Below are 27713 nucleotides of genomic sequence, written 5' to 3' on the forward strand. Positions count from 1 at the left end.
CCTTTCATAAGAACATTTTACATTAGTATAGACATTTGTTACAATTAATGGGCTAATATGAATATGTTATTAACTAAAGTCCATACTTGCAGATTTCCTTAGGTTTTACTTAAATGTCTTTTGTCTGTTCTAGAATCCCATTGAGGATATTACATTTAGTTCTTATATCTCCTTAGGCTCATTTTATTTTTATTTTTAATATTTTAATGTTTATTTATTTTTGAGAGAGAGCATGAGCAGGGAAGGGAATGCTCTAGTTCTCAGATGATTTGATTACCCTATGAGCTCACAGCAAAGGATGGGAATTTTTATCAGATGCCTGTAGAAGGGAGCAGCCAAGCCCAGACAGGCCCTGGAATCATAATGGGTTAGAGTGTGGAGATGCCCTCAAGGCATAAAGCCTCTGAGTTATAATCTGGAAAACTTAAGTCCTACCTTCTACTACCTCTACACTCCTGGCACTCTGTCCTTTTCTACACTAGGGTTCCATTTCTTGCCCCTGTATAATAGGACCTAATCATGATCTATTCCTCCAAGGAATCTTTATATTTAGTTTCTCAGATCCCTAACTTCTTTCTTCTGTAATCTCCAGGGCTGAGTTAGAGGAAGAGAATGACATATGCTAATCACACATCTTGTCAGAAGACTATTTAACCCACCCTTTTTATGAGTTTAGAGGCTTTATTAACTGAACTCCTAGACACTGGGGATAACCGATGAACAAGACTTAGTCCCTGCTTACCTTAACATGGCCTATCAGGGCAAACACAATCTAGCCCTTACCCCTCTTATCTTCATCTTTACCACCCTCAGATTCCCTTCAGGCCACACTGACTTCTTTCAGTCCTTGATAAGCCTTTTGCTACTAGGTCTCTATGCTTGGTATTTCCCCTTCTGGTTCCATCTTTTTTTCCACTTTGTCTCCTTTGAGATCTCAGCTCATATCATGTGTAGAGAAGCCACCTTCCCTGGGTATCTGAGTAACCATTACATGTGTCATTGCACCTGGCCTACCACAGAGCTAGACAGTCAGATGCCATGTGTCCTTTGAAAGGTATTATTCACACCAGCTTCTGTGGGTTTACATAATTCCCATAGAGCCAAGCAGCCTCAATTGTACTGACAACTAAGGACCTTTAGCTAGCTGATAAATACTACCTATGCGTCAAAATGTATCTAAAATATAGTAATGCTATAGGCCTATCTATCCTGCTTTTCAATAATTTGCCAGTAATTGAGAGTATGGACAGCACTGGTTTTATTCTTTAATAGTTTGAAACAAAAATACCATGAAATCAAAGATGTCCAATTTCCAAAGCATTTTCTAGTGGACTCTGAAGATGTAACCTACTGCACAACTATTTAAAACTCAATTAAATTTCAGGGGCGCCTGGGTGGCTCAGTCAGTTGAGCATCCTACCTTGGCTCAGGTCATGATCTCACGGTCCGTGAGTTTGAGCCCCGCGTCAGGCTCTGGGCTGACAGCTCGGAGCCTGGAGCCTGCTTCAGATTTTGTCTCCCTCTCTCTGACCCTCCCCCGTTCATGCTCTGTCTCAAAAATAAAACATTAAAAAAAAATTTTAACTAAATTAAATTTCAAAAAGTATTGAATGAAAATAATGCATTTGCAGAGGATTTGTTCCAATTTGAAACATGCGTTAACTGAAATATATGTGTCGCCTTTTGTTACTTTTTTTGGTAATCTATAAATGTCTTCATAATTAAAGTGTGTGAAACAGCTTTGTGTGTAAATTATAACTAGAAGAACTTCTCTTACTAGCAATCCTTACACTAACAAGTAGGTGCCAGCTTAAAACTTACGTTATGACCAGACTTAAATGGATAATTTTAACAAGTGTACTCTGGGGTTTTATAAAAATAAATAACCTTTGAATCTATGGTTTTGTCATTTTAGGATATTCATGTAAATATACTGCGGCACATGTGGTGCTCTACAACGACAACATTGCATGTTGATCATGTGCCAGAATTGCTAAACTCATTCTACATATCTGAATCCTCTCAACAGCCCTACAAGGTAGTGCTGTTACTTGCCCAAGGTCACACAGTGGGTCCAGGAACTACTGTGTTCAATTAATCTGGCTCAGAAACTGGTATTTGATTTGGAACTTTCTTTTTTTTTTTTTTTAATTTTTTTTTTTCAACGTTTTTTTAATTTATTTTTGGGACAGAGAGAGACAGAGCATGAACGGGGGAGGGGCAGAGAGAGAGGGAGACACAGAATCGGAAACAGGCTCCAGGCTCCGAGCCATCCGCCCAGAGCCTGACGCGGGGCTCGAACTCACGGACCGCGAGATCGTGACCTGGCTGAAGTCGGACGCTTAACCGACTGCGCCACCCAGGCACCCCTGATTTGGAACTTTCAAGTATGGTGCCCCCAGGTCTTCCCAACTAATTCTAATAATTGCTTGCTTTCTTTAGTCATCAACCTCACTCAGACTAACGAATAATGTCTTGCAGGGACTACTGAAATGGCTGTTTCCATCTGGTTTCTTAAAACTATTTCAAGTGCCAAATACCTTCTTTCAGGCTATCAGCATCTTGGCCACTGTTGCTGAAGCTTGAGCTTCCTTTTGCTCCTGACATTTAAAGAACAAATACAGCCAAACCCATTAGCCTGTTTTTAGCCCCCATCTATTTCATTCTGTCATATCACCTGTGAGTCTCCTAGATTTTTTAAAATGTCCCTCTCTGGGTGCCTGGATGGCTCAGTCGGTTAAGCATCCGACTTTGGCCCGGGTCATGATCTCATGGTTGCTGGGTTTGAGCCCTTCATTGGGCTTTGCACTGACAGTGCAGAGCCTGCCTAGGAGTCTCTCTCTGCTCCTGCCCTAGTCGCCCTCTCTCAAAATAAATAAACTTAAAATGTTCCTTTGGAAGGCCTTAATGGGTCACACATTCCCACACACAGGTTTGCCCTTTGATAGAATTTCTTACATTTTTATTAAAACTATTCAGTGCTAGCACTACTAAACTGTAGGTTCAGTGAGGGTCAAAATAAGGATATCAAGACCTTTAAAAATTCCTCAAAGGTTTACTTTTTTATTTAAGTTTATTTATTTAAAGTGAGAGAAAGAATCCCAGGCAGACTCCGCACTGTCAGTGCAGAGCCCGCTGTGGAGCTGGAACTCCTGAACCGTGAGATCATGCCCTAAGCCAAACCCAAGTTGGACACTTAATGGACTCAGCCACCCAGGCACCCCAAAGATTGACTTTTTAAAGGATGGGATTCAAGTTGGGTTCTCATTTTAGTTATGCATATATAGTAGTATACTTGCTAAAAACTTGCATAAAGACTTTATAGATAAATATAAACAAATTATTACATGCAAGAAAGTCATTCCTAGATTATTTCAAGAATAATCTCCCGGGGCACCTGGGTGGCTCTGTCGGTTGGGCCACCGACTTCGGCTCAGGTCATGATCTCACAGTTCGTGGGTTCAAGCCCCATGTCGGGCTCTGTGCTGACAGCCCGGAGCCTGGAGCCTGCTTCAGATTCTGTGTCTCCCCTCTCTCTACCCCTCCCCTGCTCGTGCTGTCTCTCAATAATGAATAAACGTTTTAAAAAAATTAAAAAAAAAGAATAATCTCCCTACATGCTAAAACCCCATTTGCTAAAATTGGTGAGGGTCAACATTCCTAACCTGTTAAAAGTATCTTACTCTAAATGGCTGTGCGATGCTTAACGAGGAACTCTAGAAGTGATCTTATTAAAAAAAGAAACCAGCTTTGTTCAAAATTACTATCAGAAGTAACTAGCATAAGAAAATTATGAATGGGGAAAGAAGTAAAATAAAAAAAAATCACTTGTATATGAGGGGCGCATGGGTGGCTCAGTCAATTACGTGTAATACTGACAAGACCTTAAATGTAAATCCTGTGTTCAAGAAAGTTCAACATAAAGATAAATCTCCTAAAGAAAACTAAGTTTATAAAAATTCCACTGTAACAGGATGGAAAAGTAAGAATAACCATAACTATTGTTAAAACTTAGTAATAAAGTTTAACTAGCCCTATCAAATGTTAAAATGTTACAAAAAGAGTAAAACAGTGATACTGGCACTTGGATTACTCAATGAATAGAACCAGATAAAAGGAAGTCCAGAAATAGACTCTGAAACAAATTACATTTAGAAAGTACAATAAGAAAGCACAATTTTTCCTTTATATAATTGCAAAGTGTAGTGACTTTGCCTTCTAAATTAAAAACCATGAGGAGTACTTAAAAGGAACGATGTGACTATTTTTAAAATTCTAGGGGCACCTGGGTGGCTCAGTAGGTTAAGTGTCCGACTTCAGCTCAGGTCACGATCTCGCAGTCTGTGAGTTCGAGCCCTGCGTCGGGCTCTGGGCTGATGGCTCAGAGCCTGGAGCCTGCTTCCGATTCTGTGTCTCCCTCTCTCTCTGCCCCTCCCCCGTTTGTGCTCTGTCTCTCTCTGTCTCAAAAATAAATAAACGTCAAAAAAAAATTTTTTTTAAATAAAATAAAATTCTATATATACGGGCAATTTGCTGACTTATTTAGTAGAGCAGGTGACTCTTGATCTCAGGGTCATGAGTTCAAGTGCCAGGTTGGCAAAGAGATTGCTTTTATAAAAAGTAAAGGGGCACCTGGATGGCTCAGTCCAGTTAAGTGACTTTTGGCTCAGGTTATGATCTCACTGTTTTTGAGGTGGAGCCTGCTTCAGATTTGGTCTCTGTCTTGATCTCTCTGTCCCTCCCCCACTCATACACTGTCTCTGTCTCTCTTCCTCAAATATAAACACGCATTAAAATTTTTTTAAAAAGTCACTTCTGTATTCTATTGGTCAAAGCTGTTTCTATTTACAGTGCCCTTCCAAATGCAGATAGAGGTGAAATTGATTCCATTATTATAAGAAGAGTGGCAAAGAATTTGTGGCCATCTTTGATAGCAAGCATATATATACACACACATTTATAAATATATATGTGTATATATGAACGTACACACATTCATATTCACATATGTGTATATATATGAATGTGCATACACATAAAAAATGTTTCTTAATAGAAAATCCTTAGAATACACAAGAGATGGTTGATAGGTGGATTGCCTTTATGTTAGGGGAACAAGTTGGGGAAAACTGTTCTCTGAAACTTATTACATGTATACCTATTCAAAAATTCCTTCTTAAACCCCCTCTTGCTGCCCCTCCAAGTAGACTACAGCTCTGCTGAAGGCAGTACCACATAATGCTCAGAAGCTCTGGGTTTGGACTTATATAGAACTGGGTTCAAATCTTGCTTTTTGTTGCTATTTAGCTGCATCATGTGCAAGTTTTTTAATCTTAGTAAAACAAGAATAATGGTACCTTACTCTCAAAATTATGGTAATTATAAGGTATTATAAGCTGCTTAGTGATTATGTGGCATCAAAATGTATGTCCTCAGTATGTCTCCTAGTTAAAACTGAAAGGTCTTCATTATCAGCTCAAATCCAGGCTCTTTCCTGGTATTAAAGTCATGTAACATAGTTGTACCAAGCTTGTCACTTAGACCTTTCAAGGTCTTAGCAGAAATTCTTGCTTTTGCCTCATTATTTACCACACCTGGTGCACACCTCACCCACTCCCAAGTTACCCAAACCAATATAGAGCTCTTGGTCCATCTCTACTCACAGCCAGGCCTACCTTGAGGCCAGATTCCTTGTCCAATCTCCATCAAACTACGATCCTCAAAAGGTAGGCAATTTGTCGTTGAATCCACATCCTTGTACTATGTCCTTCATGAAACAGGCATATGATAAGCTGAAACCTTGTATTAACTTTGGTTTCCAATGTGTCTTTGCTGGTGAGCCAGTAAGCAGATCCTCAATAAATAATTACTCAATGAAAAAGTTTGATTTTTCTTTGTATGATCACCAGATGGCATTACAGCCTTATACAAAAGCATGGGTAAGTGTGTATCTTAGTGCTAACATGCATTCATGTTTCTCCATGAGGAGCAGAGCCTCTTGTTCCATCTAAGAGCTGGAAACAACAAAGGGGAGTCTTAGCCTTTGTTGGAATCAAAGGCTCACCAATTAGAAAGCAGATGTGGTTTTGAATGGAAGGAAGATACAATATTCACTGAAGAATTTGGATCCCCCAAAATTTCATTCCAGAGCTAACTAGTAGGCTTAAACATTACTTACTCAGTTGTTTATTTATACATCATACATGGAGATGTGGGATTATAGTTCCACTCTTCATGGCTATTTAAAAGTTTCTCTTGTTTGACTCTAGCCCTCAGACATAACTTAGTCACAAAATTGAAGTCACCTAACTATAATTCCCAAGTCTTCAAATCTAATGAAAACTCCACACCATCCTCTCTGCCTCTTGTTAAAATAAAAACATACCTCCTTTTATCTGGATCCTTTTCTTTTAAGAGTGTCCATTATGAACTGTCCCTTGTCTAACCTCTTTTTTCAACCAAAGCTTTCCTAAAATACCCTTTCTGTCAACATTTTTTTAATGGTTAACTTTGTTTATTTTGAGAAAGCAAGTGTGAGTGGGAGAGGGGCGGAGCCTGATTTCACAAACTGTTAGATCACGATCTGAGTGGAAATCAGGAGTCGGACACTTAATTGACTCAGCCACGCAGGCAGCTCTGTTCTGCCGTCATTTTAATTGTGCTCAAAACTCTCATAGGAAAACAAAAAATTCAACCCTGCTTTCTCCAGTCTCTTCATAGCCAAACCTTTTCTGCACTGGGTAATTTCCAGCTTCCTGTTTCAATACCTTAAGTACCTACAGTCTGACTTTCTCTCACTGGAAGCAAGTCCATAATGTTAAGAATGATGTTCACGTTGCTAAATTTTTTGTTGGATGCTTTTAGTCCTAGTCTTCCCTATTGATAGCATTTCACCCTGTTGATGACTTGGTCCTTTAAGTATTTTGGCTGTTAAGGCAGTAAAATTTGTGTGCCTTCCTACTCTTCCCAAACCTTTCTGCTTTTTCCCCCCCTACCTCTGTGTTCACTTGGGTCTCCTTTGCCATGAAGCTCTACCTGGTTAGTTTCTCAAGGTCCTAAGGCCTCTTTTTTTCATTGGGCTATCTCCAGCTTATCTTTCAAATATCATTGCTTCATTTATACCATTTACTCAAGTGTGCCAGTAACCCACACTTTTTCCTCCATGAGCTCAAGACCCATAAATGCCACTCCTTTAAAATTGATGCCAAACATCTTAAGCCTGCCCTCCTGGTACTCTTCCAGAGCCAGTTAATTGCACTGCTAACCATACAGTTGTCATTCATCCACGACCCTTCCATCCCTCAACTTCCATATTCAGTCAAATTGACAAGAGTTGAGTTCTGGCCTAAACTACTCTTCAAATTTCTACTGGTCTCTGGTCTTCATCTTTGCCCTCTCCACTATCTTCACAGAGTACCCTGAATGATTTTTCAAAGATGCGAATCTGATTCAGCATACTGAAGATTTTAAAAATTTGAGTGCTGTTAATTAGTATTTATGTTCACTTATTTACCTCAGCCATCTGGTGACTGCCTGTCCCTCTGCATTTAATTTTGAAAACCCAGGGAATTGGCCCTTAACTCCAGCTCTACCTGCAATTTCTCAGTCTTAGCTCAGGATTTTCACATATGCAATTCGGGAACCTCCATCAGCCTCAGGATTGTTTTACCTTCAGTCAAGTTCGAAGTGGCGGCGGCGGTATTTTCGATGGGCTGGGTTCGCTATCTTCCGCCTCGATGACGCTCCACGGAATTACTGAGATTAAAAACAACGAAAATGGTATGGGTACCCTCGCCTGGCGCTTGCTGCCACTTGTCGGCAAATACGGAGGAAAATAATCAGAAGAGTAATCAGGTCTAACTAGCCACTCCTGCGACTCGCTTCTAACACATACCCTTATTTAAATTTTGCATCATGCAGTTCAAGGGTTAGGGGAAAGCCTTTTTGGGAAATGGGACTCGAACCGGTAAACAGGTTCTCTATCCATTTCCCGCCACAGGCGGGCTACAGGATTAGAGAACAACGACCGCCATCGGCGCGAGCAGTATACGGTCACTGAGTAGGAGGAGGGGCCTGGCGCGCGCAGAAACGGGACTTGAGAGGGGGTGGGGTGGGGGAGAACTCTCTCGCGAGAGCGGGTTTGTTCTTGCAGCCGCTCCTGCCACCTCTTACCCTCGCCGTTGCTGCGGGGGATTGTGGGAGCCTCCGCGTCCCGCTCGCTAGGAGAGAGGTATCTCTCCTTTTCCCTCTCCCTTTCCTTAAGGTAGGCGTGAAGCGGGTAAGAATCGGGGTGGGGTGGCCGGGGGCTCTCCGCGTCCGCCGGGAGGAGGCAGCGACGGCGACAGGGGCCGTGGGGAGCCGGCGGCGCGCCTTTCTTGCTCGCTCCCGCTCGCCCGCTCTGCCTCCCTCCTCGCTGCGTATGTGAGCCGCCTGATCGGCGGCCGCCATGTTAGGAGCGCAGTGGCGGCGCAACCAGCCTCCTCGGGCGGCGGAGGTGAGCGGTCTCGGGGGGAGACACGCGGCCAGCCAAGGGCCGGGGGTGCGGCGGGAGAGTCAGGGGGCGCAAAGGGCAGCAGATCGACCGAGCTTCCCGCGTCCTAGGCTTGCTGTGGGCGGGGGCGGGACGACGAGCCCGTTACACGCGGACTGCAGCGCTAAGGCGAAGGGAGGAGCGCTCGAGGCCTGAGGGACTGACTGTCCACTGGGGGCCTGCCGTTTGGGGAGAATAGTTAAAGCAGAGAAGTCTTGGAATAGGGCCAGCCCCAGATAGGTGTCTGTTTTGTTTTGTTTTTCCTGTTTGCCCCTAAAAATGTGCCGCAAAATGGAGGATTTCGCAGACTCTGAAAAGCTTAGTCGTTTGAGGAGCGTTTCTTTATTCTCTTGGTTCACGGCCTTCCCTGTGCTCTTCGCCCATCGCTTCATAGCGCCCTCTAAGACTCCCCTGTCCCCCGCCCACACACATGCGCGCGGGATTTTAGCTGGACCTCAGAAACAATTCCTCCCCACCCCCATCGCGTAAAAATGGCCGAAAAATGAAACGTTAACGCTTGTTTTTCGTACTGCGTCGTGGAGAAAGCCTCCTGCAGTAGGCTGCGAGCCAAGATACTTCTTCTTGTTTAGAGAGTCACCTAATATTTCTTTTCTCTTTATTAAAATATTATCAGTCTGCGTTCATCTAGAGAGGATCGTATGTTGTGGGACCTTCCGGTTTCCAGACAAAGGGTTTGGAGTACCGTGGTGTAGGCGCATCGTTGTTCTTTTCATTGCTAGCTTTGTGCCTTGTTCGGTGTTTTACAGGGACTTTTCCCATGTGCCATGGAATAATTCTAAATGTTTTTCCTGCTCTGTGGCCCTATTCTGTGGAATATTCCTATTGGATCAGTTACAGTTTTCTAGCCAGATATTTCTAGAACGTTTATGGCGATTCCGAAATTTCTAGTCTTCAAGCGCGCTGGAATAATGTGAGAATCGTTGATTCCCAGGTCTTAGTCATGAGATTTTGTCTTGATGATGCGTTCTGTGTGGTGACTAGAGCTTGGTTTAAAATTTTTAAGAAGTCGATAAAAGACAGTTTTCTTCCAGTTAAATTGAAACAGTTGTACTCGGCGGGAAAATTTCTATTTTAGACTATTTAAATAAAGGTTGAAAATATCATTTGGAAAAGTCAATGGCTCAGTCATATGCGCGGTCTTTCGTCATAATTTTTCAACGGTAATACTGTCAGAAATGAAAGTACAGATAGATTTTGTTGTTGTTGTTACGTAAACTCTGTATTCCTTCTGCACTTAACCTGAATCTTTTTGCAAAGTTGAAATTGAACACAATTGAAGTACTAAATGATTGTTGTGCTTGGTTATGTAAGATTAGGAAGAGATCTTTAGCCAGATGCTGTTTGTGGTGAAGTGCTTTAAATTTACATTTCTGCCCTTGAACTTAACATTTATGTGGTTATAACATGAACGTGTGTTTTACCCAGAGAGGAAATTTTCCCTTTATCTTCACATAACTCCCTTCTCAGCTATATGTAAGTGAAGTTGCCTTTACATAGCCTTTTGAACTAATTGGAAAGGATTTAACCACTCTTGACCTGATGACTATGTACGTTAAAGGAGCCTTTAAACATACTCATTTTATTAACACTTTTAGGGAAGCATAAAGGCTAAGTAATAATACAAGTCTGCTAATGATAGGCAAACAAATTTTAACAACTGAGGAATGTAAGTAAATGGTCTTACATGACTTCAGAAATAAAATGTAATTCAAATCTTTAATTTATGAGAGAAGATTAAAGCCCAAGGAGGTGGTGGTAATAATAGTCAAATGGGCAGTGCTGTAGGTTTATTCTAGAACACTTGCATCTTGATTGGATATGTGATTCAGACTCACCTTATAATAAATAGGCTTGAAAATGGAAGGGCTACAAATGTCCATTGCTGGATGAATGGATAAAGATGTGTGTGTGTGTGTGTTTATGTGTGTATATATATACACACACACATATACACAATGGAGTATTACTTAGCAATCAAAAAGAATGAAATCTTGCCATTCGCAACTATGTGAATGAAACTAGAGGGTATTAGGTTAAGCGAAATTAGACAAATACATGACTTCACTCATATGAGGACTTTAAGATACAAAACAGATGAACATAAGGGAAGGGAAGCAAAAATAATATAAAAACAGGGAAGGGGACAAAAACATAAAGACTCTTAAATATGGAGAACAAACAGAGGGTTACTGGAGGGGATGGGAGGGGGGCTAAATTGGTAAGGGGCATTAAGGAATCTACTCCTGAAATCATTGTTGCACTACATGCTAACTTGGATGTAAATTTAAAAAATTAAGAAAAACTAAAAATAATTAAAAATAAACTTTAAAAAGTGGAAGGGCTATACTTACAGGAATTTATTCTAAGAGAATAGTATGTAAAAGATTTGTGCACATATGGAGCGCCTGAGTGACTGTCGGTTAAGCGTCTTACTTGGGCTCAGGTCGTGGTCTTGTGGTTCGTGAGTTCGAGCCCCATATTGGGCTCTGTGCTGACCTGCTTGAGATTCTGTGTCTCCCTCTCTTATCTGACCCTCCTCCGCTTGCTCACTCTCTTTCTCAAAAATAAACAAAAAATTTTTTTAAAGATTTGTGCACATAAATGTTAATCTATGCTATTAAGCTTACTAAAACTCTGAAAGATTCAACACTTAGAGATCTGCTAATTACAGTGTGGCCATCAGATGGAAATCTATATAGTTTTTTAAAAGAATGTTTTAGCAAGAGTAATCATGGGAAAATGAATATAATATTACTTGGAAAGAAAATCAAAATTTTGGTGGTCCCCAAAATACTTTTTTTTGGTTGTTTCTTAAAGGAATTTAGGAATAAACATAAAAATAGAGATGTACCAAAATGTGTGAGTTCTGGATGTTGGTGTTAGCTTTATGGGTGATTTATATTTCCTTCAATTTGTTTTTCTGAAATTTCCACAAGAAATTACACATATTTTTATATGGGGAGGGTGGTGAAACTTTTTTGTACATGGTAGACTGCTTAAAAGACCAATACTTTATGTTTTGTTTTTTTAGGACCTCGTGTATTTTTGAGGGGAATTAAGATAAAAGTGAGCCAGCTTCTTGAAGTCTGAAGTGCAGAGTATTCAAAAGTGACAAAAAGTGGTGTTTATTCTGTAACATACTCTGGTTATTATGTGTAGACAAATGGAGGAATCTTAAGGCATCCTTATGTAAGAATATTGAATTTACCTTTATAGAAACTAATGGTAGTTAGGTTACAATGTGAAGTGCAGCCATTAAACTATTTTAAGAATGATCAAAACCAAAGAATTGGGTGATGGTTTCTTAGATATTACTCTTAGTACATTTTTCAGTTAAAGATACTTTTTAAAAATATGTATATACTTTTTTTTAAATGCATACTTTTTTTAGAGTTGCATTAAAACTGTCCTACACTTGGGGCAACAGGTTCTGAGTGGACTTGACTTTGGGATGGATAGTACTGAGTTTGTTGACGGTGGAGTGGAAGGGTTGTAGACAGTACAGATTTGCAAGTTTCTTCATACATATATATACACACATGGTTATTCCACGGATAACACTGCAAAGAAACAAAGCTCTGTAATTTATAATTCTTACCTATATATCGGGCCTTGTTGGATCATTAAAATTAAGAGTTCTGAAATTCGTGATTTAAAAATAAAAGTTTACACGTAGAAAATCTTAGTGGATCATTAAAACTAGAACAGAGAGAAAAGCCAATGGTTTGAGAGAATTGTAGGGATGTGGCCTTTAAAAGATACTTATAAGTGGTTTTTAAAGTTCTCTAGTTTTTGACTCACTGTAGCATGTATCTATTATAAGCATAAATATAAACTTATAGTACAATAGGAGTTGTATGATAAACTGCTATGTTATCTTTCCTGGCTTAAATACAATTACTGTGGCAGATCTGAGTAGATAGAGTGCCTTTGATGTGATGCAGCTTCCTTATTATTTCCAGCTGTCTATCTTTGATGTTCTGTGCATATATAAGGCTCAAGACTTGGAAATTAAAATTTATATGAAGTAGCAGTGAAATCTTAAGTTTAATTTTTTTTTAATTTAATTAAAATTTTTGTTTTAGGGTCACCTGAGTGTCCGTTAAGCGTCCAACTTCTCAGATCATGATCTCCTAGTACGTGGGTTCGAGTGCAATATTGGGCTCTCCGCTTGTCAACGTGGCAGCCCGCTTTACATCCTGTCTCCCTCTCTCTCTATGCCCCTCAAAAGTAAACATTAAAAAAAATTAAAATTGTTTTAAGTTAAAGAGGAGGACTGAGGCTTTTCAGTAAGGTTATGGCAGGAGAGGTGTAAGGCCTTCGTTTTGAAGGATGACAGGATAATTTAAAGGTAGATTGGCATTAGAGAATGAAGGAGGAAGAGGAGGTTTAATTTGTTCACTTCCTCTAGCATCTGGTTCTTTTCTTCAGTGTTGTTTAGGTGACTACCAGTCTTTAAATCTGGTGTCATTTAAAGTTAACATCTGATTCAGTAGCAAAATTCAAACATTAATTCAAATCCAGCTTTGAGTAGAAATGAATGAGACACTAAAGTTGATGTATGAAACGGGGAGTACAGTGTATGTGTAAGGTTTATAAGCTCTTTATTGTCTTTGGGTCAGTCCTTTTGCATCTGAAGTTTTTCTCATTGGTTGTTAGGATCAGATGATGTTACATCAAAGTAGATGATTATTACGGTGCTAACCATGTGCCAGAAACCATTCTAAGTGTTTTATGTGGACTAATTTATTAAATGTTTACAGCCTTGTGAAATGGGTATTGTTTTCATTCCCATATTACGAATGACAGCAAAACAAATGTTAAGTAACTTGTTCAAAGTCAACTATTTTGTAGTAGGACTTGCATCCAAATCAAGGTATTTGGGCTCCAGAAATCTCAGTATATACCAAATCAAAGAGTTGAACAAATGTTTGTGGAAACCAAGAGAATAGAACATGAAGAGTGGAAGGGAAAATCTTAAGAGTGCGCAATGGCAGCTTGAAAAAACCACTCGTTTTGCTTTCTCTTTTTCTTTTAAGTTTATTTTGAGAGTACAAGCCAGGTGGGGCACAGAGAGAGAGTCCCAAGCAGGCCTTTCAATGTCAGTACTGAGCCTTACGTGGTAGGTCGATCTCGGGAACTGTGAGATATGACCTGTGCTGAAATCAAGAGTTGACGCTTAACCAACTGAACCACCCAGGGGCCCCTCATTTTGCATTTAAGTAGAGAAGTAATCTAAGCTAGTGTCAAAATCAAAATGAATCCAAAATGGTAGGTAAATGGAATAACTTTCTATCCTGTATTGCTTTAATCTGAAAATGTTTAATGTGTGATTGAAAGTTGCTAAGAAAAAATTTTAAGTCTAGGAAGAAGAAGAAAAATACTCTAACCCTGAATAGGAATCCCTCCTGATTAACATGTTTTCTATTTTAGCAGCTGAAGGCACTTTGCAACAAACACTTTTATCATTAGCCTAAGGATCAAGAAGTGGGCTAGAAGTTGAATCCAGGTCTGTAAAATGGATTAAGAATGATAATCATAAAGGATCTTTAAAAGGTTAATACTGGTTTTTCAACGTTCTCAGCACTACATTTTATAATGTTTTGTTTTCCTCTGTTGTATGAGGCACATGCTGCTTTACACAAAACTGAAATGAATAGAGCTATTACTTTATTTCCTGAGAATTTTACTATTCATTTTATTTTTTAAAAACCTTTAAAAAGTTACTCAAAGGTAAGCCATACTAAAGTGAGATTGTGGCACTCAAGAGCCACAGATTAAAGTATAAGGTTTTAAGTGGTTTAAGCTCTCTATATAAAAGATTGAATGGTTTCTCAGATACTAAAATATATTACTATATATATATTAATTTTAAGTATGTTCTACACCCAGTGTCGGGTTTGAACTCATGACTGTGCCATCAAGAATTCCATGCACTACTGACTGGGGCGGCCGGGTGCCCCTAAAATCCATTTATTTATTTTTATGGTTTGTTTATTTTGAGAGAGGGGGAAAAACATGAGTCAGGTAGGGGCAGAGACAAGGACGGAAAGAGAATCTCAAACAGACTCCGCGCTGTCAGCTTGGAGCTTGATATGAGGCTGGAACTCATGAACCATGAGATCATGACCTGAGCCAAAGTCAGACACTTAACTGACTGAGCCACCCAGGTGCCCCCATTTTTTAAAAATCAAACCCTTAAATGAAATACAAATTAGAAAATTTATTAAGAAAGTATATAGAGATGTGAACTAACATTAAAATGAAAATTTACTAACTTTGAAATGGAAACTGTTAGTGAATTATAAGGCCATTATAAAATTAATACGTGAGAAACTTCTAAATATGGAATCATTAACCTAACTCTATACTATAATTGGAAATGAGTCAGGTGCTTGGTTTAAAAATTCTGACCACAGGAATCCATGCTTCTGTGTGATTGATGACAAAAATTAAGCAGCTGTCTTTCCAAATAATGCTTCTTTGAAATTACTAATAGTGAACTATCCCTGCCATCTATCTATTGGTGACATGATTAGGATATTTTTGCTGTGTTGGTAGTGTTGGTTGCTAGCTTAAACGTTATTTGGTGTATTTCACGTGAATAATTTAACAAATCACAAGGGTGTTTCCTTCCATGGAAGAAAATTTCTTACATCCCTTTCATGTTTTTAATTCAGAAGGGGAAAAATACTATAAGAAGCTACAGTTTTCTAGCTGTTGCTTATAAGTTTTTATAGGATTAAAGGTTTAAAATAATGCCAATATAAAGGTTTTCTTTTCCTGAGTATTTCTACAAACTTTTAGGATTATACATATGTTAAAATTAGTTTTTAAGAAGCGATTATTGCACAGAATTGAGAATATAGCTAAAGTTCCATATGGTAGTAGTTAGATATCTTTAAAAGAGCATTTAAAATTTTTGAATTTAGAAGCTGAAGGCTTTTTTCTATGTTTTAAAGAACTGAAGACCCCTTATGCTCATTTTAGTAACCCTGCAAAATAACCCTCTGAATGAATAATAGGACTAATAAGAAATTGTTATTTTACTTAGGAAATCTAGATGTGGAACAACCATTTGCTTCCCTTCACCCTGAACTAAAGTAAATCTAATGAAGATGGTTATTCATCGAAGGGGGACAGTTGAATGTTACTAACTGAAACTTCTTAACCATACATACAGCTCTTTGTTCAGATGTTGAGCATGAAGTTAACATTTTTAGTAACATTTACACTTAGATCATGAACTGGGCTTAAACATTCTAGCTTAATTATTTAAATTATTGATTATTTTATTTAAATCAGGTTTCCTGATTTTAGGGTAGAGGTACTACCCTTTTTTGGGAGTGAAAGGTTTTTTGCACTGATGGGCATTGAGATTTTAAATGGACATACTGGATTTTGACATCACATTCTAGATTAGTTATCTCAAACTACTTTGAACTTTATTAACCTCTATTGTAGCGTACTATGAAAAGGTCATTTTGTAATTATGGGGAAAAGACATAACAGTACAATAAGCTAACCTTTAAAAAAAACTTAATTTAGTAAACTTCTCAGTGTTGTGCTGACTTTTTAGTAGGCAGTAGGTCTTGCTTAAATTTAAATTAGCCTTTTAAAATGAATTGTCTTTTTATTACCACTGACCACAAAGATAGTAAAGGAACTGTTTTCATAAGTGCTCTTTGAACAGTGCTGTCATGTCTGATTTCTCTCAGTTTCTTTGTTCTAATTTTAAAAAAATAAGAATTTCACTCAAAAGTCTGACTTAAGTCACTTTTCACTTATAATGTCTCATGTCCTTGTGTGGGGCTACATTTAAGTTCAAACTCTGAATCTCAAAAATATTAAGGTTATTCTTACAAGATTACAAGTTGTCATGGGATTTACATTGTTTGTCTTGCTCTTTTTCTGAGTTTTTCTGACATCCATTTTCTGTTTTGTCTTAAGGTTATCTTTTACCTTCTCTTGTTTCCTTTTTGCAGATCTACCCCTTTCATACATGCTACAAAGAAAAGTAACTGAGATATTTGTAATCTAACAACCATTTCTTTAAAGTGTGATCAATTAAATTTTTACACATTTACTAATATTATTGTATAATTTCCCTAAGGGAAAGGAATAGTTCTTTAAAACAAACAAAAAAAACAACTGGTTTTTCTTTATTATGCAGCTTTGGCTGTAACATGAACAGCAAATTAATAGTAATGTTGATGCTTTGAAATACTGATTTTGAAAAACCCTCTAATGGTTTTGACCTTTTAAGAGAAAGTATACGTGAAAATTTAGAGGGTCCTAAATGTTTACACGGTATTTCAACTGCCATCCTGTGTGGCGTTTATCAGACATACCAAAGAAACTCATCCAAAAAAGTCCACTTACTCTTGTCTTTATTTTATTATTCTTAAAGCAGAAGTAGTTTACATTGTAGATCTCATCAAGAACTAGTTTCTTTAGTATCTTTTCCCAATTTCATCTTTCTTGGTGTGTAAAAACATCTTCTGTAATTCCAGTCACCTCTGATAGCATTTGTGTCTTTTTAACTTTGTTACATCTTTTTGTAAAATCTAAGTCTTGCCTGCAACTTTTTTTTTATACTTCCTCTACCACTGTATGTCCAGTGTTTCCTTGCTTTATTGGATCATTGGTGGAATTGGTCCCATAATAGACTTGTAACTATTGAATATTGCCCAGTTTTTAATGTAATAAAGCTTAATAATATTAAACCACCATTGCTCAGGTGTATGGGTGATCAAATGTGTGAAACTTAACAGAGCAATGCTTCTTAATAGAATTATGTGGCAAACAACTTGAGTTAATCTCTGTATATAGTTGTGATGAGAGGTAATTGTTTCATCAAGAACAATTGTTACGTACATCGTTTGATATTTAATGAGAATCATTTGTAAATGCTTTGCAAATTCCTCTGTACCAATTTCTGAGATAAAATAATGATTTAAGGAAGATAATGAAAGTAATTTCATCCAGAAACATGTCTTGGGGGATTGTATTCAGAATTTAAAATTTCCAGGTGATTGAGCTGTTCTTGTGAAAAGTTAACAAATCTATATAAGCACAATATCATTTTCATTTTTATCTGTTTTGAGCTCTGGAGGTTCTGTAGCCATGAATATTAAATGAGCTTTGATGGATGCTAACTTAGGGGGGAATTTCACTTCTTTAAATCACCTGTACTTCCTGTACCTGGGTTTTTTCTTGGGAGTTCTCCTATTTCTACATTGACCCTACTTAGTTCTCCTTACTTTTTTAAGATTAGAAATGAAATATGCACTGCCTGATATAGGATGGACATTAAGGAAGGCAGTTAGTTATATGGCTTAAATTTGTGCAGAAATCCTTAAAGTAGGAAGTCACTTATTTTCCTTCACATCTGTCTTTACCTCAGATTGATTTTGCTGCATAAAAGTCTCAACTATTATGTTTGGTCTTAGATCTTATACTAGGTACTTGACACCGAAGCTTCATTTACTTGTGATTTTACTTGGTTCTTTCTGATAGTAATAAATAGGTCTCATTTTCTAAAGCAGAATACAACTGATTCATCTTTGACTTGCGGACCTTGGTTTTTTGTTTTTTAGTCTTTTCCTGAAACTTAAAACATCATACTATAGGGTGTATTTTTATTCTTCCAAAAGAAGAGACCCATCTATATTTTTATTTGAAATTTTGATGTGCTCAGACATCTAATCCTTCAATTGAAATGTTTTTAAATTCAGTATGAAATTCCCTTTAATAAACTTTAGCATGAAAGACTACTTTTTAAATATCTATATGCAGGCTCTGCATACATCTGGAATCTGTTTAAGATATGTAATAAATTCCTTGTAAGTTTGAGATCTTAAATGTTTTTTTTTTAATCAACATGATGCATAAGTTTTTTTTCTAAAAAAAACAGCATCTACTTAAAGGGATTTATGACTAAAACTGCTTATTTTTCTACAGAGTTGTCTGCTGGTTCTCAGCTTGAAGAAGATTCTACAGTCCTTATTGATCCTTTTTCTTGGCGTTACCATTTTTTGAAGCAAAGTTAACCTAGTTTGCTAGTTTGAGCTTTCTTTTTGGCCATCTTTAAAAAAATTTTTTTAAGTCTATAAACTAGACAAGAGATAGTTCTACAATGTCCAAGTCATTCCAGCAGTCATCTCTCGGTAGGGACTCACAGGGTCATGGGCGTGACCTGTCTGCAGCAGGAATAGGCCTTCTTGCTGCTGCTACCCAGTCTTTAAGTATGCCAGCATCTCTTGGAAGGATGAACCAGGGTACTGCACGCCTTGCTAGTTTAATGAATCTTGGAATGAGTTCTTCATTGAATCAACAAGGAGCTCATAGTGCACTGTCTTCTGCTAGTACTTCTTCCCATAATTTGCAGTCTATATTTAACATTGGAAGTAGAGGTCCACTCCCTTTGTCTTCTCAACACCGTGGAGATGCAGACCAGGCCAGTAACATTTTGGCCAGCTTTGGTCTGTCTGCTAGAGACTTAGATGAACTGAGTCGTTATCCAGAGGACAAGATTACTCCTGAGAATTTGCCCCAAATCCTTCTACAGCTTAAAAGGAGGAGAACTGAAGAAGGCCCTACATTGAGTTATGGTAGAGATGGCAGATCTGCTACACGGGAACCACCATACAGAGTACCTAGGGATGATTGGGAAGAAAAAAGGCACTTTAGAAGAGATAGTTTTGATGATCGTGGTCCTAGTCTCAACCCAGTGCTTGATTATGACCATGGAAGTCGTTCTCAAGAATCTGGTTATTATGACAGAATGGATTATGAAGATGACAGATTAAGAGATGGAGAAAGGTGTAGGGATGATTCTTTTTTTGGTGAGACCTCGCATAACTATCATAAATTTGACAGTGAGTATGAGAGAATGGGACGTGGTCCTGGCCCCTTACAAGAGAGATCTCTCTTTGAGAAAAAGAGGGGCGCTCCTCCAAGTAGCAATATTGAAGACTTCCATGGACTCTTACCGAAGGGTTATCCCCATCTGTGCTCTATATGTGATTTGCCAGTTCATTCTAATAAGGTGAGTTAATGCAACAGATACTTCTAATTTCTTTTACATTGTAGTGCCTATTCTGTATTTACCTATATCTTTTACTCTAATTCTGTAGTCTGGTGACACTGAGTTGATCGAGAATTTTTATACTTTTGAGAACACTTTATTTGGAAAGTAATTGTTTTTGAGCATTAAACCAGGGCTTTACATTAATACAATCTGCCTAGATAACTTCTGGCCACAAAGCTGTCATCCACTGGAATTATCTTGTTGGTTTTTGGCATCAATATGTTCTTCTTAATCATATATTTAAGCAGGTTTTTTGTCTGCTTTGTTGAATTGTTTTAAGTATTTTTATTTTTTTTGCAGTCAATGTGCTCTGCCATTCAGGATGCTAGATTTCAGCTCTCCATCTGTCTTGATTGCTGATTTGTATGTAGTAAAGATGTATTCTTGAACAATTCTCTTTTTTTCCTTATCTGTGGCTACAGGGAAAGAGTTAATGTAGAGCCCTGGTGTTTGTTTCAGTATGTTTCATATTTTAGATTAGTTCATTCTTCTTTTTTAATTTCCCTTTAACCCAAACTCTCATACTATGACTGAAATTTTTCATCATTTTTTTTCTCCTTTTCCACAACTTTCTTAAACATGCTTCAAAACTCACTTTTTATTATCCCATGTTGCATCTGTCCCTTTAGAGACTTGGAAAAATCAACTACTGCAGTATCCTGCTCTATGTTCCTCATAAGCATATTCTTTTTCTGACTAGGCTTAGACTTCTGGTTTAGTCATTTGAGCAATAAAAAAATATATATATGTATATATATATATATCTAATTCTCCTTTGCTTTAATTATCACATCCAGCAAAATGGGAGCTTTTTCAAAATGCCCTTTTAAATATGTTGTCCTTTCTCTTTGAATGTTTTCAATATTCCTCATTCTCACCGAGGTTTTTTTTTTCGATATATAGTGCAGTTGACTTAAAAGTCAACAATTTAGCACTCCACTAGCTTGATCTATGATCTCTGACCGTCCATATTTCCTGATGTGCTGTATAGTTATTCTGCTTCACATGTTGCTACCATGAAATTGATTTGATGATTACGATGACAGGGTTTTTTCTTTACAGTAACATCTGGAAGGGTCATTTCCTTCTCATATGTATCCCTTTAAAATGCATTTTTTAGTGACTTGATTTTTGAGTAAACTAAATCACAGATCATGAGTGATTTTGTTTTTAATATTCTATTTAAAAGTGTTACCAGTCACTCCCTTTTCTGTATTTGGATCTCAGTATTTTTGCCTCAGATAATTAAGAGACTTACTATATTTGAATTTACAGAGTACTTTAAAAAATATCTTTAAGAAGTTAATTCTTAGGTAAATATGTATTTCTATAATACAGAAGTCTTTCGTATTAATGTATAAAGTACAACACAAAGAACATTTTAGTCTGCAAATAAAATGAATTAACATTGAATGCTAAATTTAAATTCATAGATTAATTTTCAATGAAGACCTAGAACCCCTTCAAAAAAAGTTAGGAAATTTATTTGATAGGTGTCTTTAGTGTTGTCTTTTTTCAAATACGTTGAATAAAGTTGTCACCCTGGTGGGAGTTGATTTAATGAAATGGTCCATAAAACTTTGGTGACTCCGTTTTTTCTGTTACTTGTTGCCTTTTGCAGAAATAGCAATATGATCATTGTTCTCAGATAGGATCTCTAAATTCCAAGGAAAATAGCTAGTTACAGTGTCTCAAATGACAGTGATTATAAAGGACTTAAAATCTTAGCTAATGGAGTCATCATACATCAAGAGCTGTTTCTGGATATCTCCTTATTCTGACTTTGAGCAGTAATTTGCCTTTGTTGCTTGCACATAGAAAAAACAGTAAAGTGACACAAATGCACTACAAGAAACTACAAGAGGGCTTTAATGAGAGAAAAGTTTCTGTTACTATATGTGATTATTCTTTTCTCCAATATTATTAACAAATAACTATAGTTAAATGGATCTAAATTAACAAAAGAACATCTTGAAAATATCTGATGAAACTTTGGATTCGAGTAAGATACCCTAACTAGTGCAAGAGGTATTTTTAATTTGTAAAAATGCTTAGGCCCTAGCTAGTTTTGGTATTCTGTCACAATATTGGGGACATTTAAGAATTACTTGAGGCTCTTTGATTGATTGATTGATTGATTGATTGATTTACAAAATTTGTATTCGTAAATTGAACCAATTTTAAGAATTTTAAGCATTTGGGTTCTCTTAATGTATTCTAGTTTCCTTAACATAGCTGATGTTTTCTGGGTATCTGCATTATTGAAAAAATTATTTGCCTTTAGTTGTGGTCCTTTCTCATTTCATTGACTTGAGAGAAAATTCCTGTGGTGAAAGTAGATAATGAAAATTTTTTAACATTTCATCCTGCTCTCTGGTATTGCTGCATAACTTGGAAAATCTGTTCTTTTCATTTAGTGGTAATAGTAAATAGCTTACATGATCAAAGCTTCATCTTACTGTGTGAAATAAACTTTTAGGTTTAAAACTTGATCTAATTTGTCATCATTTGATATTTTAAATGACTTTCAGTGATGGTGTTGCTTTTATTTCTTTCTAGGTCAGTTTAGAATGTCAAGTAGCTTTTCTACACAACCTCAAAGTTCCCTCCTATTCCTTTCACTTAAAGAAAAGTACCCATTACAGCCTTTTCACTGTCTTGTCACTTGAGTTCACATTTTTCCTTTTAGTATTATTCTAGAAGCCCTTAAATTATTCTTTATTCTGCCATTCCAGAAGTGCTTCTCCAAATTATCCTTTCTTTGTATAATTTAGTTATCTCAAAGACATCAAGGCAAATATAGTTTTCCTACAGAACTTCTGCATTCAAAAAGGGAATCCTTTTTCTTTATTAATCTGATGTGAAAATTACCTCAATGTAGAATCCAAGGATACAGGTTTTTTTAAAAACAATTTCGCCTCTTAACCCTCACCTTAAACCAAAGATGGGGTGTCATAGTGCAGGTTAGGAATGGGTGGGCTTGGGAGGTACCTAAGGCTTCTTTGATCTTGGCCTGCCTTCTAGTGCTTTGAAAGACCAACCACAATTTACCATAAATTTGAACCTTTAAAGAGCATAGAGATTCGATACAAATAGTTTTCTGTTCAACTGCATACCCTTTCCATCTCCTGAGAATTAGAAGTGTGCCTAATACAGTAACTTTTACTCCTCTCCCAGTACACTATTTCTCAAGGACATTTTAAATAAAATCTGAATATTTTTAGTCCAGAAAATTCTAAGTTATTTGTTTAATCCCTCTTCTGAATTGGGTGAACTTTACTTATGGTGCCTCTTGCTTACAGCCATTTTTAAAGTGTCCTCCAATAATTCAGTAGTCTATTGTTTTGCAAGTACAAATTTTTTTATATCCCAAATAACTGGTGGTGGAGCCAGCTGGAGAGATTTCTTCAAGTTCCTTAGCTATTAGACATGATTTTTAAGAGACAGTCTAGCTTGTAGAGATAGTGTCCATACTTGTTTCATGGGATTTTAGTTAATGCTATTAGGGAAGAGGAAGTATGTAGACAGTTGTAATAGACTTTTTTTTTTTTTAAAGAAATATCATTCTGAAGCTTTCCAAGAACGTATGTCTTGTAATTTTGTTTCTTGTTTTAGTTCAGCTCTAAGTGATACCCCCTTTTAAAAACATTGCCCGTGTTTTTATGTTCCAAATGTAATCTGTTAGGTAGTGTGGATATTACAAAAATTGCCTCACTTTGTGGGAATTTATGAAACAATACTTATAAAGCAGGAATTCTAAAATAAGATAGCTTTTAGTACACTTTTTTCTTTTTTGAGCACTTCTTATGTCCCTGGCAATGTTCTGATAAACAGTTTACTTTTATTAATTTACTCATTTTTCACAAAATTCTAAAAGAATATTGAATCCTAGCAAATTTCAATAACATGTACCAAGGATTCATATCTACTAAGTGACACCTTGATAATGGATCCTAGGCAGTCTGGCGTCAGAGTCTACTTTTCTTAACTCTCCTTGTCTAAAATGTTGATCATTTATATGTGGATTTATAACTAAAGAAAGTTTATTTGCTTAAAATAGGAAAAAAGTTAATCCCTTAAATTCAAAATTACCACAGAGGAGTACAAATACTAAAGAACATAATGTTTCCCTCTCTAAAATTTGGAAACAGAAATTCCTGAAATTTGCTTCTTTACTTTTAGGAAATAAAATAGCAACTTAGTTTTTTTTATAAACGGGGTTTTTTTGTTTTATTTTTTTGGAAAAGCCATTCCTGTTGAATCTTACCTTTTTATGGCTGTAATACACTTGGAAAATGCCTCAAGTCTGGATTAAATGAAATATTCTATTTTTAACTAATTGTTCACATAACATTTCTAGAAAAGTAGAAGCATGGATATTTTATCATATTTAGAGTTTTATAAAGGCAGTTATATATATAATCCAGTTTGATCCACAGCAAAGATTAGACTGTCTAGCTGATGTCAAGGTCAGTTATTCTTGATCTTTATTAACTCTGTCTTTTCCCTGTCAGGTCTATTAGTATGTTAACTAAGTTACCCAGTTTTTCCAAGAATGTGCATGGCGTATTTGAGGGCAGGATCAAGCTGCAAGGATTAAGAGAAATGGTTTTAAATTAATTAACTGTGACTAATGAATGGTCACATGTTTCTACAGCCTATGATACTGCAAATAGATTAACTTTCTAGAATTTGAATGGTTCAAATGAAAATATTTTAGCTTTATTTTTGTTAATTCTACTAATTTACTTTACTGCAGGAGTGGAGTCAACATATCAATGGAGCAAGTCACAGTCGTCGATGCCAGCTTCTTCTTGAAATGTAGGAGTTTGAAATACCTTTAAAGCATCCATACCGTGAATCAGAAACAGCCATTGATTGGTTTTGGGAATTCATCATTTGCTTGTAATATCCACATTGTTATCACTGCATAGTTGATACTGACCAGGCATTACTAATTGAAAACAAAATGTTTAGATCTGGAATCTCATTTGAAATATTAGGTGCAGTGATAGTGGTATTTTATTATTTAATACTACTTGTAGGGCAAATAAACATTGGTTCTTTTCTACAAATTGAAAGAATTTAAAATAGACTTAAGGATGGGCTTGGATGTGTACAATAGACTTAAACATTTTCAATAACCATGATACATGCTCTAAAAATACAGAGTAGAAAAGGGGAAAAGTCATTAGAAATCACAAGTTAGTTGTCAAACAAAATCCTTCAAGATGTATTTTTTGCTTTTGACTTAACCTTTGGTTATGATTTAAGCTGCTGGAATGGAATTGGATTCCTAAAGAATCTCCCTGCCTAAACAGCACACATAGCCATTCTTCACTAGAGTGCCAGTTTTCACATATGTTAGCTCTGTTGGGTTTTCTTTTCTTTTGTAGTGCCACAGCTCACCTCTATAGTGGGTACTGGTATTTAATATTGGAGAAGGAAAATCTGTGGTCGGTTCTCATTTCCCTGTAGATGCACATTTCCAATTCTCCATGCAGCGCTTTCCCTACTTACGACTTACCAAATAGATTAAAAAATTAAACTTCAATACATATTACCTACTTTTGCAATACTGAACAAGATTATTCTTGTTCATTTGGATTAATTTGATGTTTTTGGAAATATCTATGATGTTGTAAACTGTGATATATCTAACACTTAGACTCTCATTAACTCTACTAATAAATAATCTCTTGTTTTAAAGGCCAAACAAGGCTATTTGTGAAAAGGACAGTTTTATTTTAAAGTTAATTTTCTGGTCTCTTTAAAGCTACCCCGAATGGAATCCTGACAATGATACAGGACACACAATGTAAGTTAAAATTTTTAAGCTGTTGTTTGTAAAGGAGATCATTATAAGGAATTCAGGTTAAACTTTCAAAATTTATAAACAAAAAATATTTCATGAATATCTTTATCGAATATGGGAGTTTGGTAAAAGTCATTGGGTAAAAGATTCTTTAGAAACTATATTATGCTAGTAATTTTTATTATGTTATTTTTGTAGCTTTTTCCCCAGTTACTTCACATAAAAATGCCTACAGAGATTGGAATTACAATCATAAAAGGGGTGTTTTAACAATAAATCTTAATTACTTCTGATAGACCTCTTTGTCAGTTTTTATATTTTATGTCTCACATTACTAGGGGTGATCCATTCATGTTGCAGCAATCAACAAACCCAGCACCAGGAATTCTGGGACCTCCACCCCCCTCATTTCATCTTGGGGGACCAGCAGTTGGACCAAGAGGAAATCTGGGTGATTATAAAATTTGTTACTTTTCCTTAAGAACTTTCACCATAAAAATTAAATGTAGTGATTAGAGGCAAAAGAAGGCTCATTGAAATGTTATTAGAAAATAGCATCACATTAAAAGACATGGTTCTCCTGGTATTTTTGATAAACTCTGGTTTGTGTTGAAAGATGGCCAGTTTTCATACTTATTATAAGACTGAAAAAAGTAACTTTTTCTCCATAAAGGTGCTGGGAATGGAAACCTGCAAGGACCAAGACACATGCAAAAAGGCAGAGTGGTCAGTAATACAGCTTTTGATTTTACTTTATTTGCTGTTCGGGGAAATGTGATTTAACTTTTTCCCCCCTTGAGAGAGAGAGAGCCTGAGTGTACACATGGGGGAGGGGTAGAGGGAGAGAGAATCCTTAAGCAGGCTCCACAATCAGTGCAGAGGCTCCATCTCACAACTGTGAGATCATGACCTGAGCCGAAAATCAAGAATTGGACAACCCAGCCACCAGGCACTCCTTGCCCCCCCCCTTTTTTTTTTTACTTACCTTTCAAATCCTTGTGAATTGAATCTGTGTTGTAATCCTTTATTATAGGGAGACGGCTATAATTTGAAAATAATCAGCCTTTTATATGACTTTGATAAACGTTTTCATTTTCATATACCCATACTATAGAGATTACACCTTGAGTGTAACAAATTTTGCTATCCAGTTAATAAGCACACAGTATTCTTTTTTAAAACCAGTCCAGAGTCTGTTTTCTGAATCTTCAAGATATACTCCAGTGAATCTGATTTCCTGTGTAGTTACAAAATTCTCTAGAATGTTATGAGTTGTTTTAAATCTATTCTGGTTAGACTATGAAAGTCCTTTCGTCTTAATTCTAAAGAGACCTCTTGACTTGATTTTTTTTTCCTAATGGATAGGAAACCAGCCGCGTTGTTCATATCATGGATTTTCAGCGAGGGAAAAACTTGAGATACCAACTATTACAGTTGGTAGAACCATTTGGAGTCATTTCAAATCATCTGATTCTAAATAAAATTAATGAGGTATGAGTTGAAATCAGTGCCGTATTCATTACTAATATACTTCTTAAAGGTTTTTTTTATGATTTTGTATTTGAAAAAGAGCTCCGTGTATTCTTAAGTCATTAACATGGAATGTGATAGAGAAAAAAGCAAATAGTTGATGCACGTCAATAATATTAAATTCTAGTCCTAACGGATTATTGAGTAACTTTATTAATTGTGATCCTTAAGCAGTTAAATTGTCATTACGTTACTATATGAGCTATAAAAGGATGGTAATTCTTTGGGAAGTGATTCCACACTTTTATCAAAATAGTGCCAAGTTATTATTTCAAATCCAGTAGACATAATAAATCACAGTTGAATAGCATGAAGGTAATAAAATCTGAGATGACCTTTAATAAAAGAGCAAATAGCAATTTTGGGATTTTTGTTCTGCTTTCAGACTCTTAAAAATGCTTCCTAATGATTAAATATATCTAGAAAGACTTGGGTGGTGTTTCTGTTTTGTTTTAGAAATATTAATTTTGTGCAATTTTAGGCATTTATTGAAATGGCAACCACAGAGGATGCTCAGGCTGCAGTGGATTATTACACAACCACACCAGCATTAGTATTTGGCAAGCCAGTGAGAGTTCACTTATCCCAGAAGTATAAAAGAATAAAGGTAATAACAATTCTTTTCCCATTTGTACCACCAACATTTGTACATCATTTTAATGTTTATTAACTAGCTATTTTAAGTTGCTACTAATAAATAGGATTATCTTAACTATCAGTAAGTA

At 36.6% G+C, this 27713-nt stretch overlaps 2 protein-coding genes across 11 annotated transcripts in view; one reads left to right on the plus strand and one right to left on the minus strand.

Moving 5' to 3' along the window:
- The window catches only part of SIL1 (SIL1 nucleotide exchange factor), a 285078-nt gene extending 277096 nt beyond the window's left edge, over positions 1-7982 (minus strand). The window contains exons 1-2 of the mRNA XM_053221646.1: positions 7965-7982; positions 7670-7755 (exon numbers count right to left, since the gene is read on the minus strand). The gene's annotated coding sequence lies outside the window, so the exon portion shown is untranslated. The remainder of the gene's footprint in view (positions 1-7669; positions 7756-7964) is intronic.
- MATR3 (matrin 3) overlaps positions 7756-27713 on the plus strand; it is a 29117-nt gene continuing 9159 nt past the window's right edge. For 2 of the 10 annotated variants that reach the window (XM_015064208.3, XM_027076579.2), the window contains exons 1-8: positions 8107-8263; positions 18515-19601; positions 24403-24464; positions 25420-25461; positions 25797-25909; positions 26132-26184; positions 26824-26949; positions 27470-27595. In XM_015064208.3, coding sequence (XP_014919694.2) covers positions 18690-19601; positions 24403-24464; positions 25420-25461; positions 25797-25909; positions 26132-26184; positions 26824-26949; positions 27470-27595 — 1434 coding nt within the window. In that variant the 5' untranslated portion in view covers positions 8107-8263; positions 18515-18689. Of the gene's footprint in view, positions 7780-8070; positions 8264-8307; positions 8495-13984; positions 14108-18514; positions 19602-24402; positions 24465-25419; positions 25462-25796; positions 25910-26131; positions 26185-26823; positions 26950-27469; positions 27596-27713 lie in introns of those variants that run through there. The other 8 variants (XM_053221591.1, XM_053221580.1, XM_015064200.3 and 5 more) reach the window with 8 other exon arrangements.

Source organism: Acinonyx jubatus, chromosome A1 (assembly GCF_027475565.1).
Source record: "Acinonyx jubatus isolate Ajub_Pintada_27869175 chromosome A1, VMU_Ajub_asm_v1.0, whole genome shotgun sequence".
NCBI lineage: Eukaryota > Metazoa > Chordata > Mammalia > Carnivora > Felidae > Acinonyx > Acinonyx jubatus.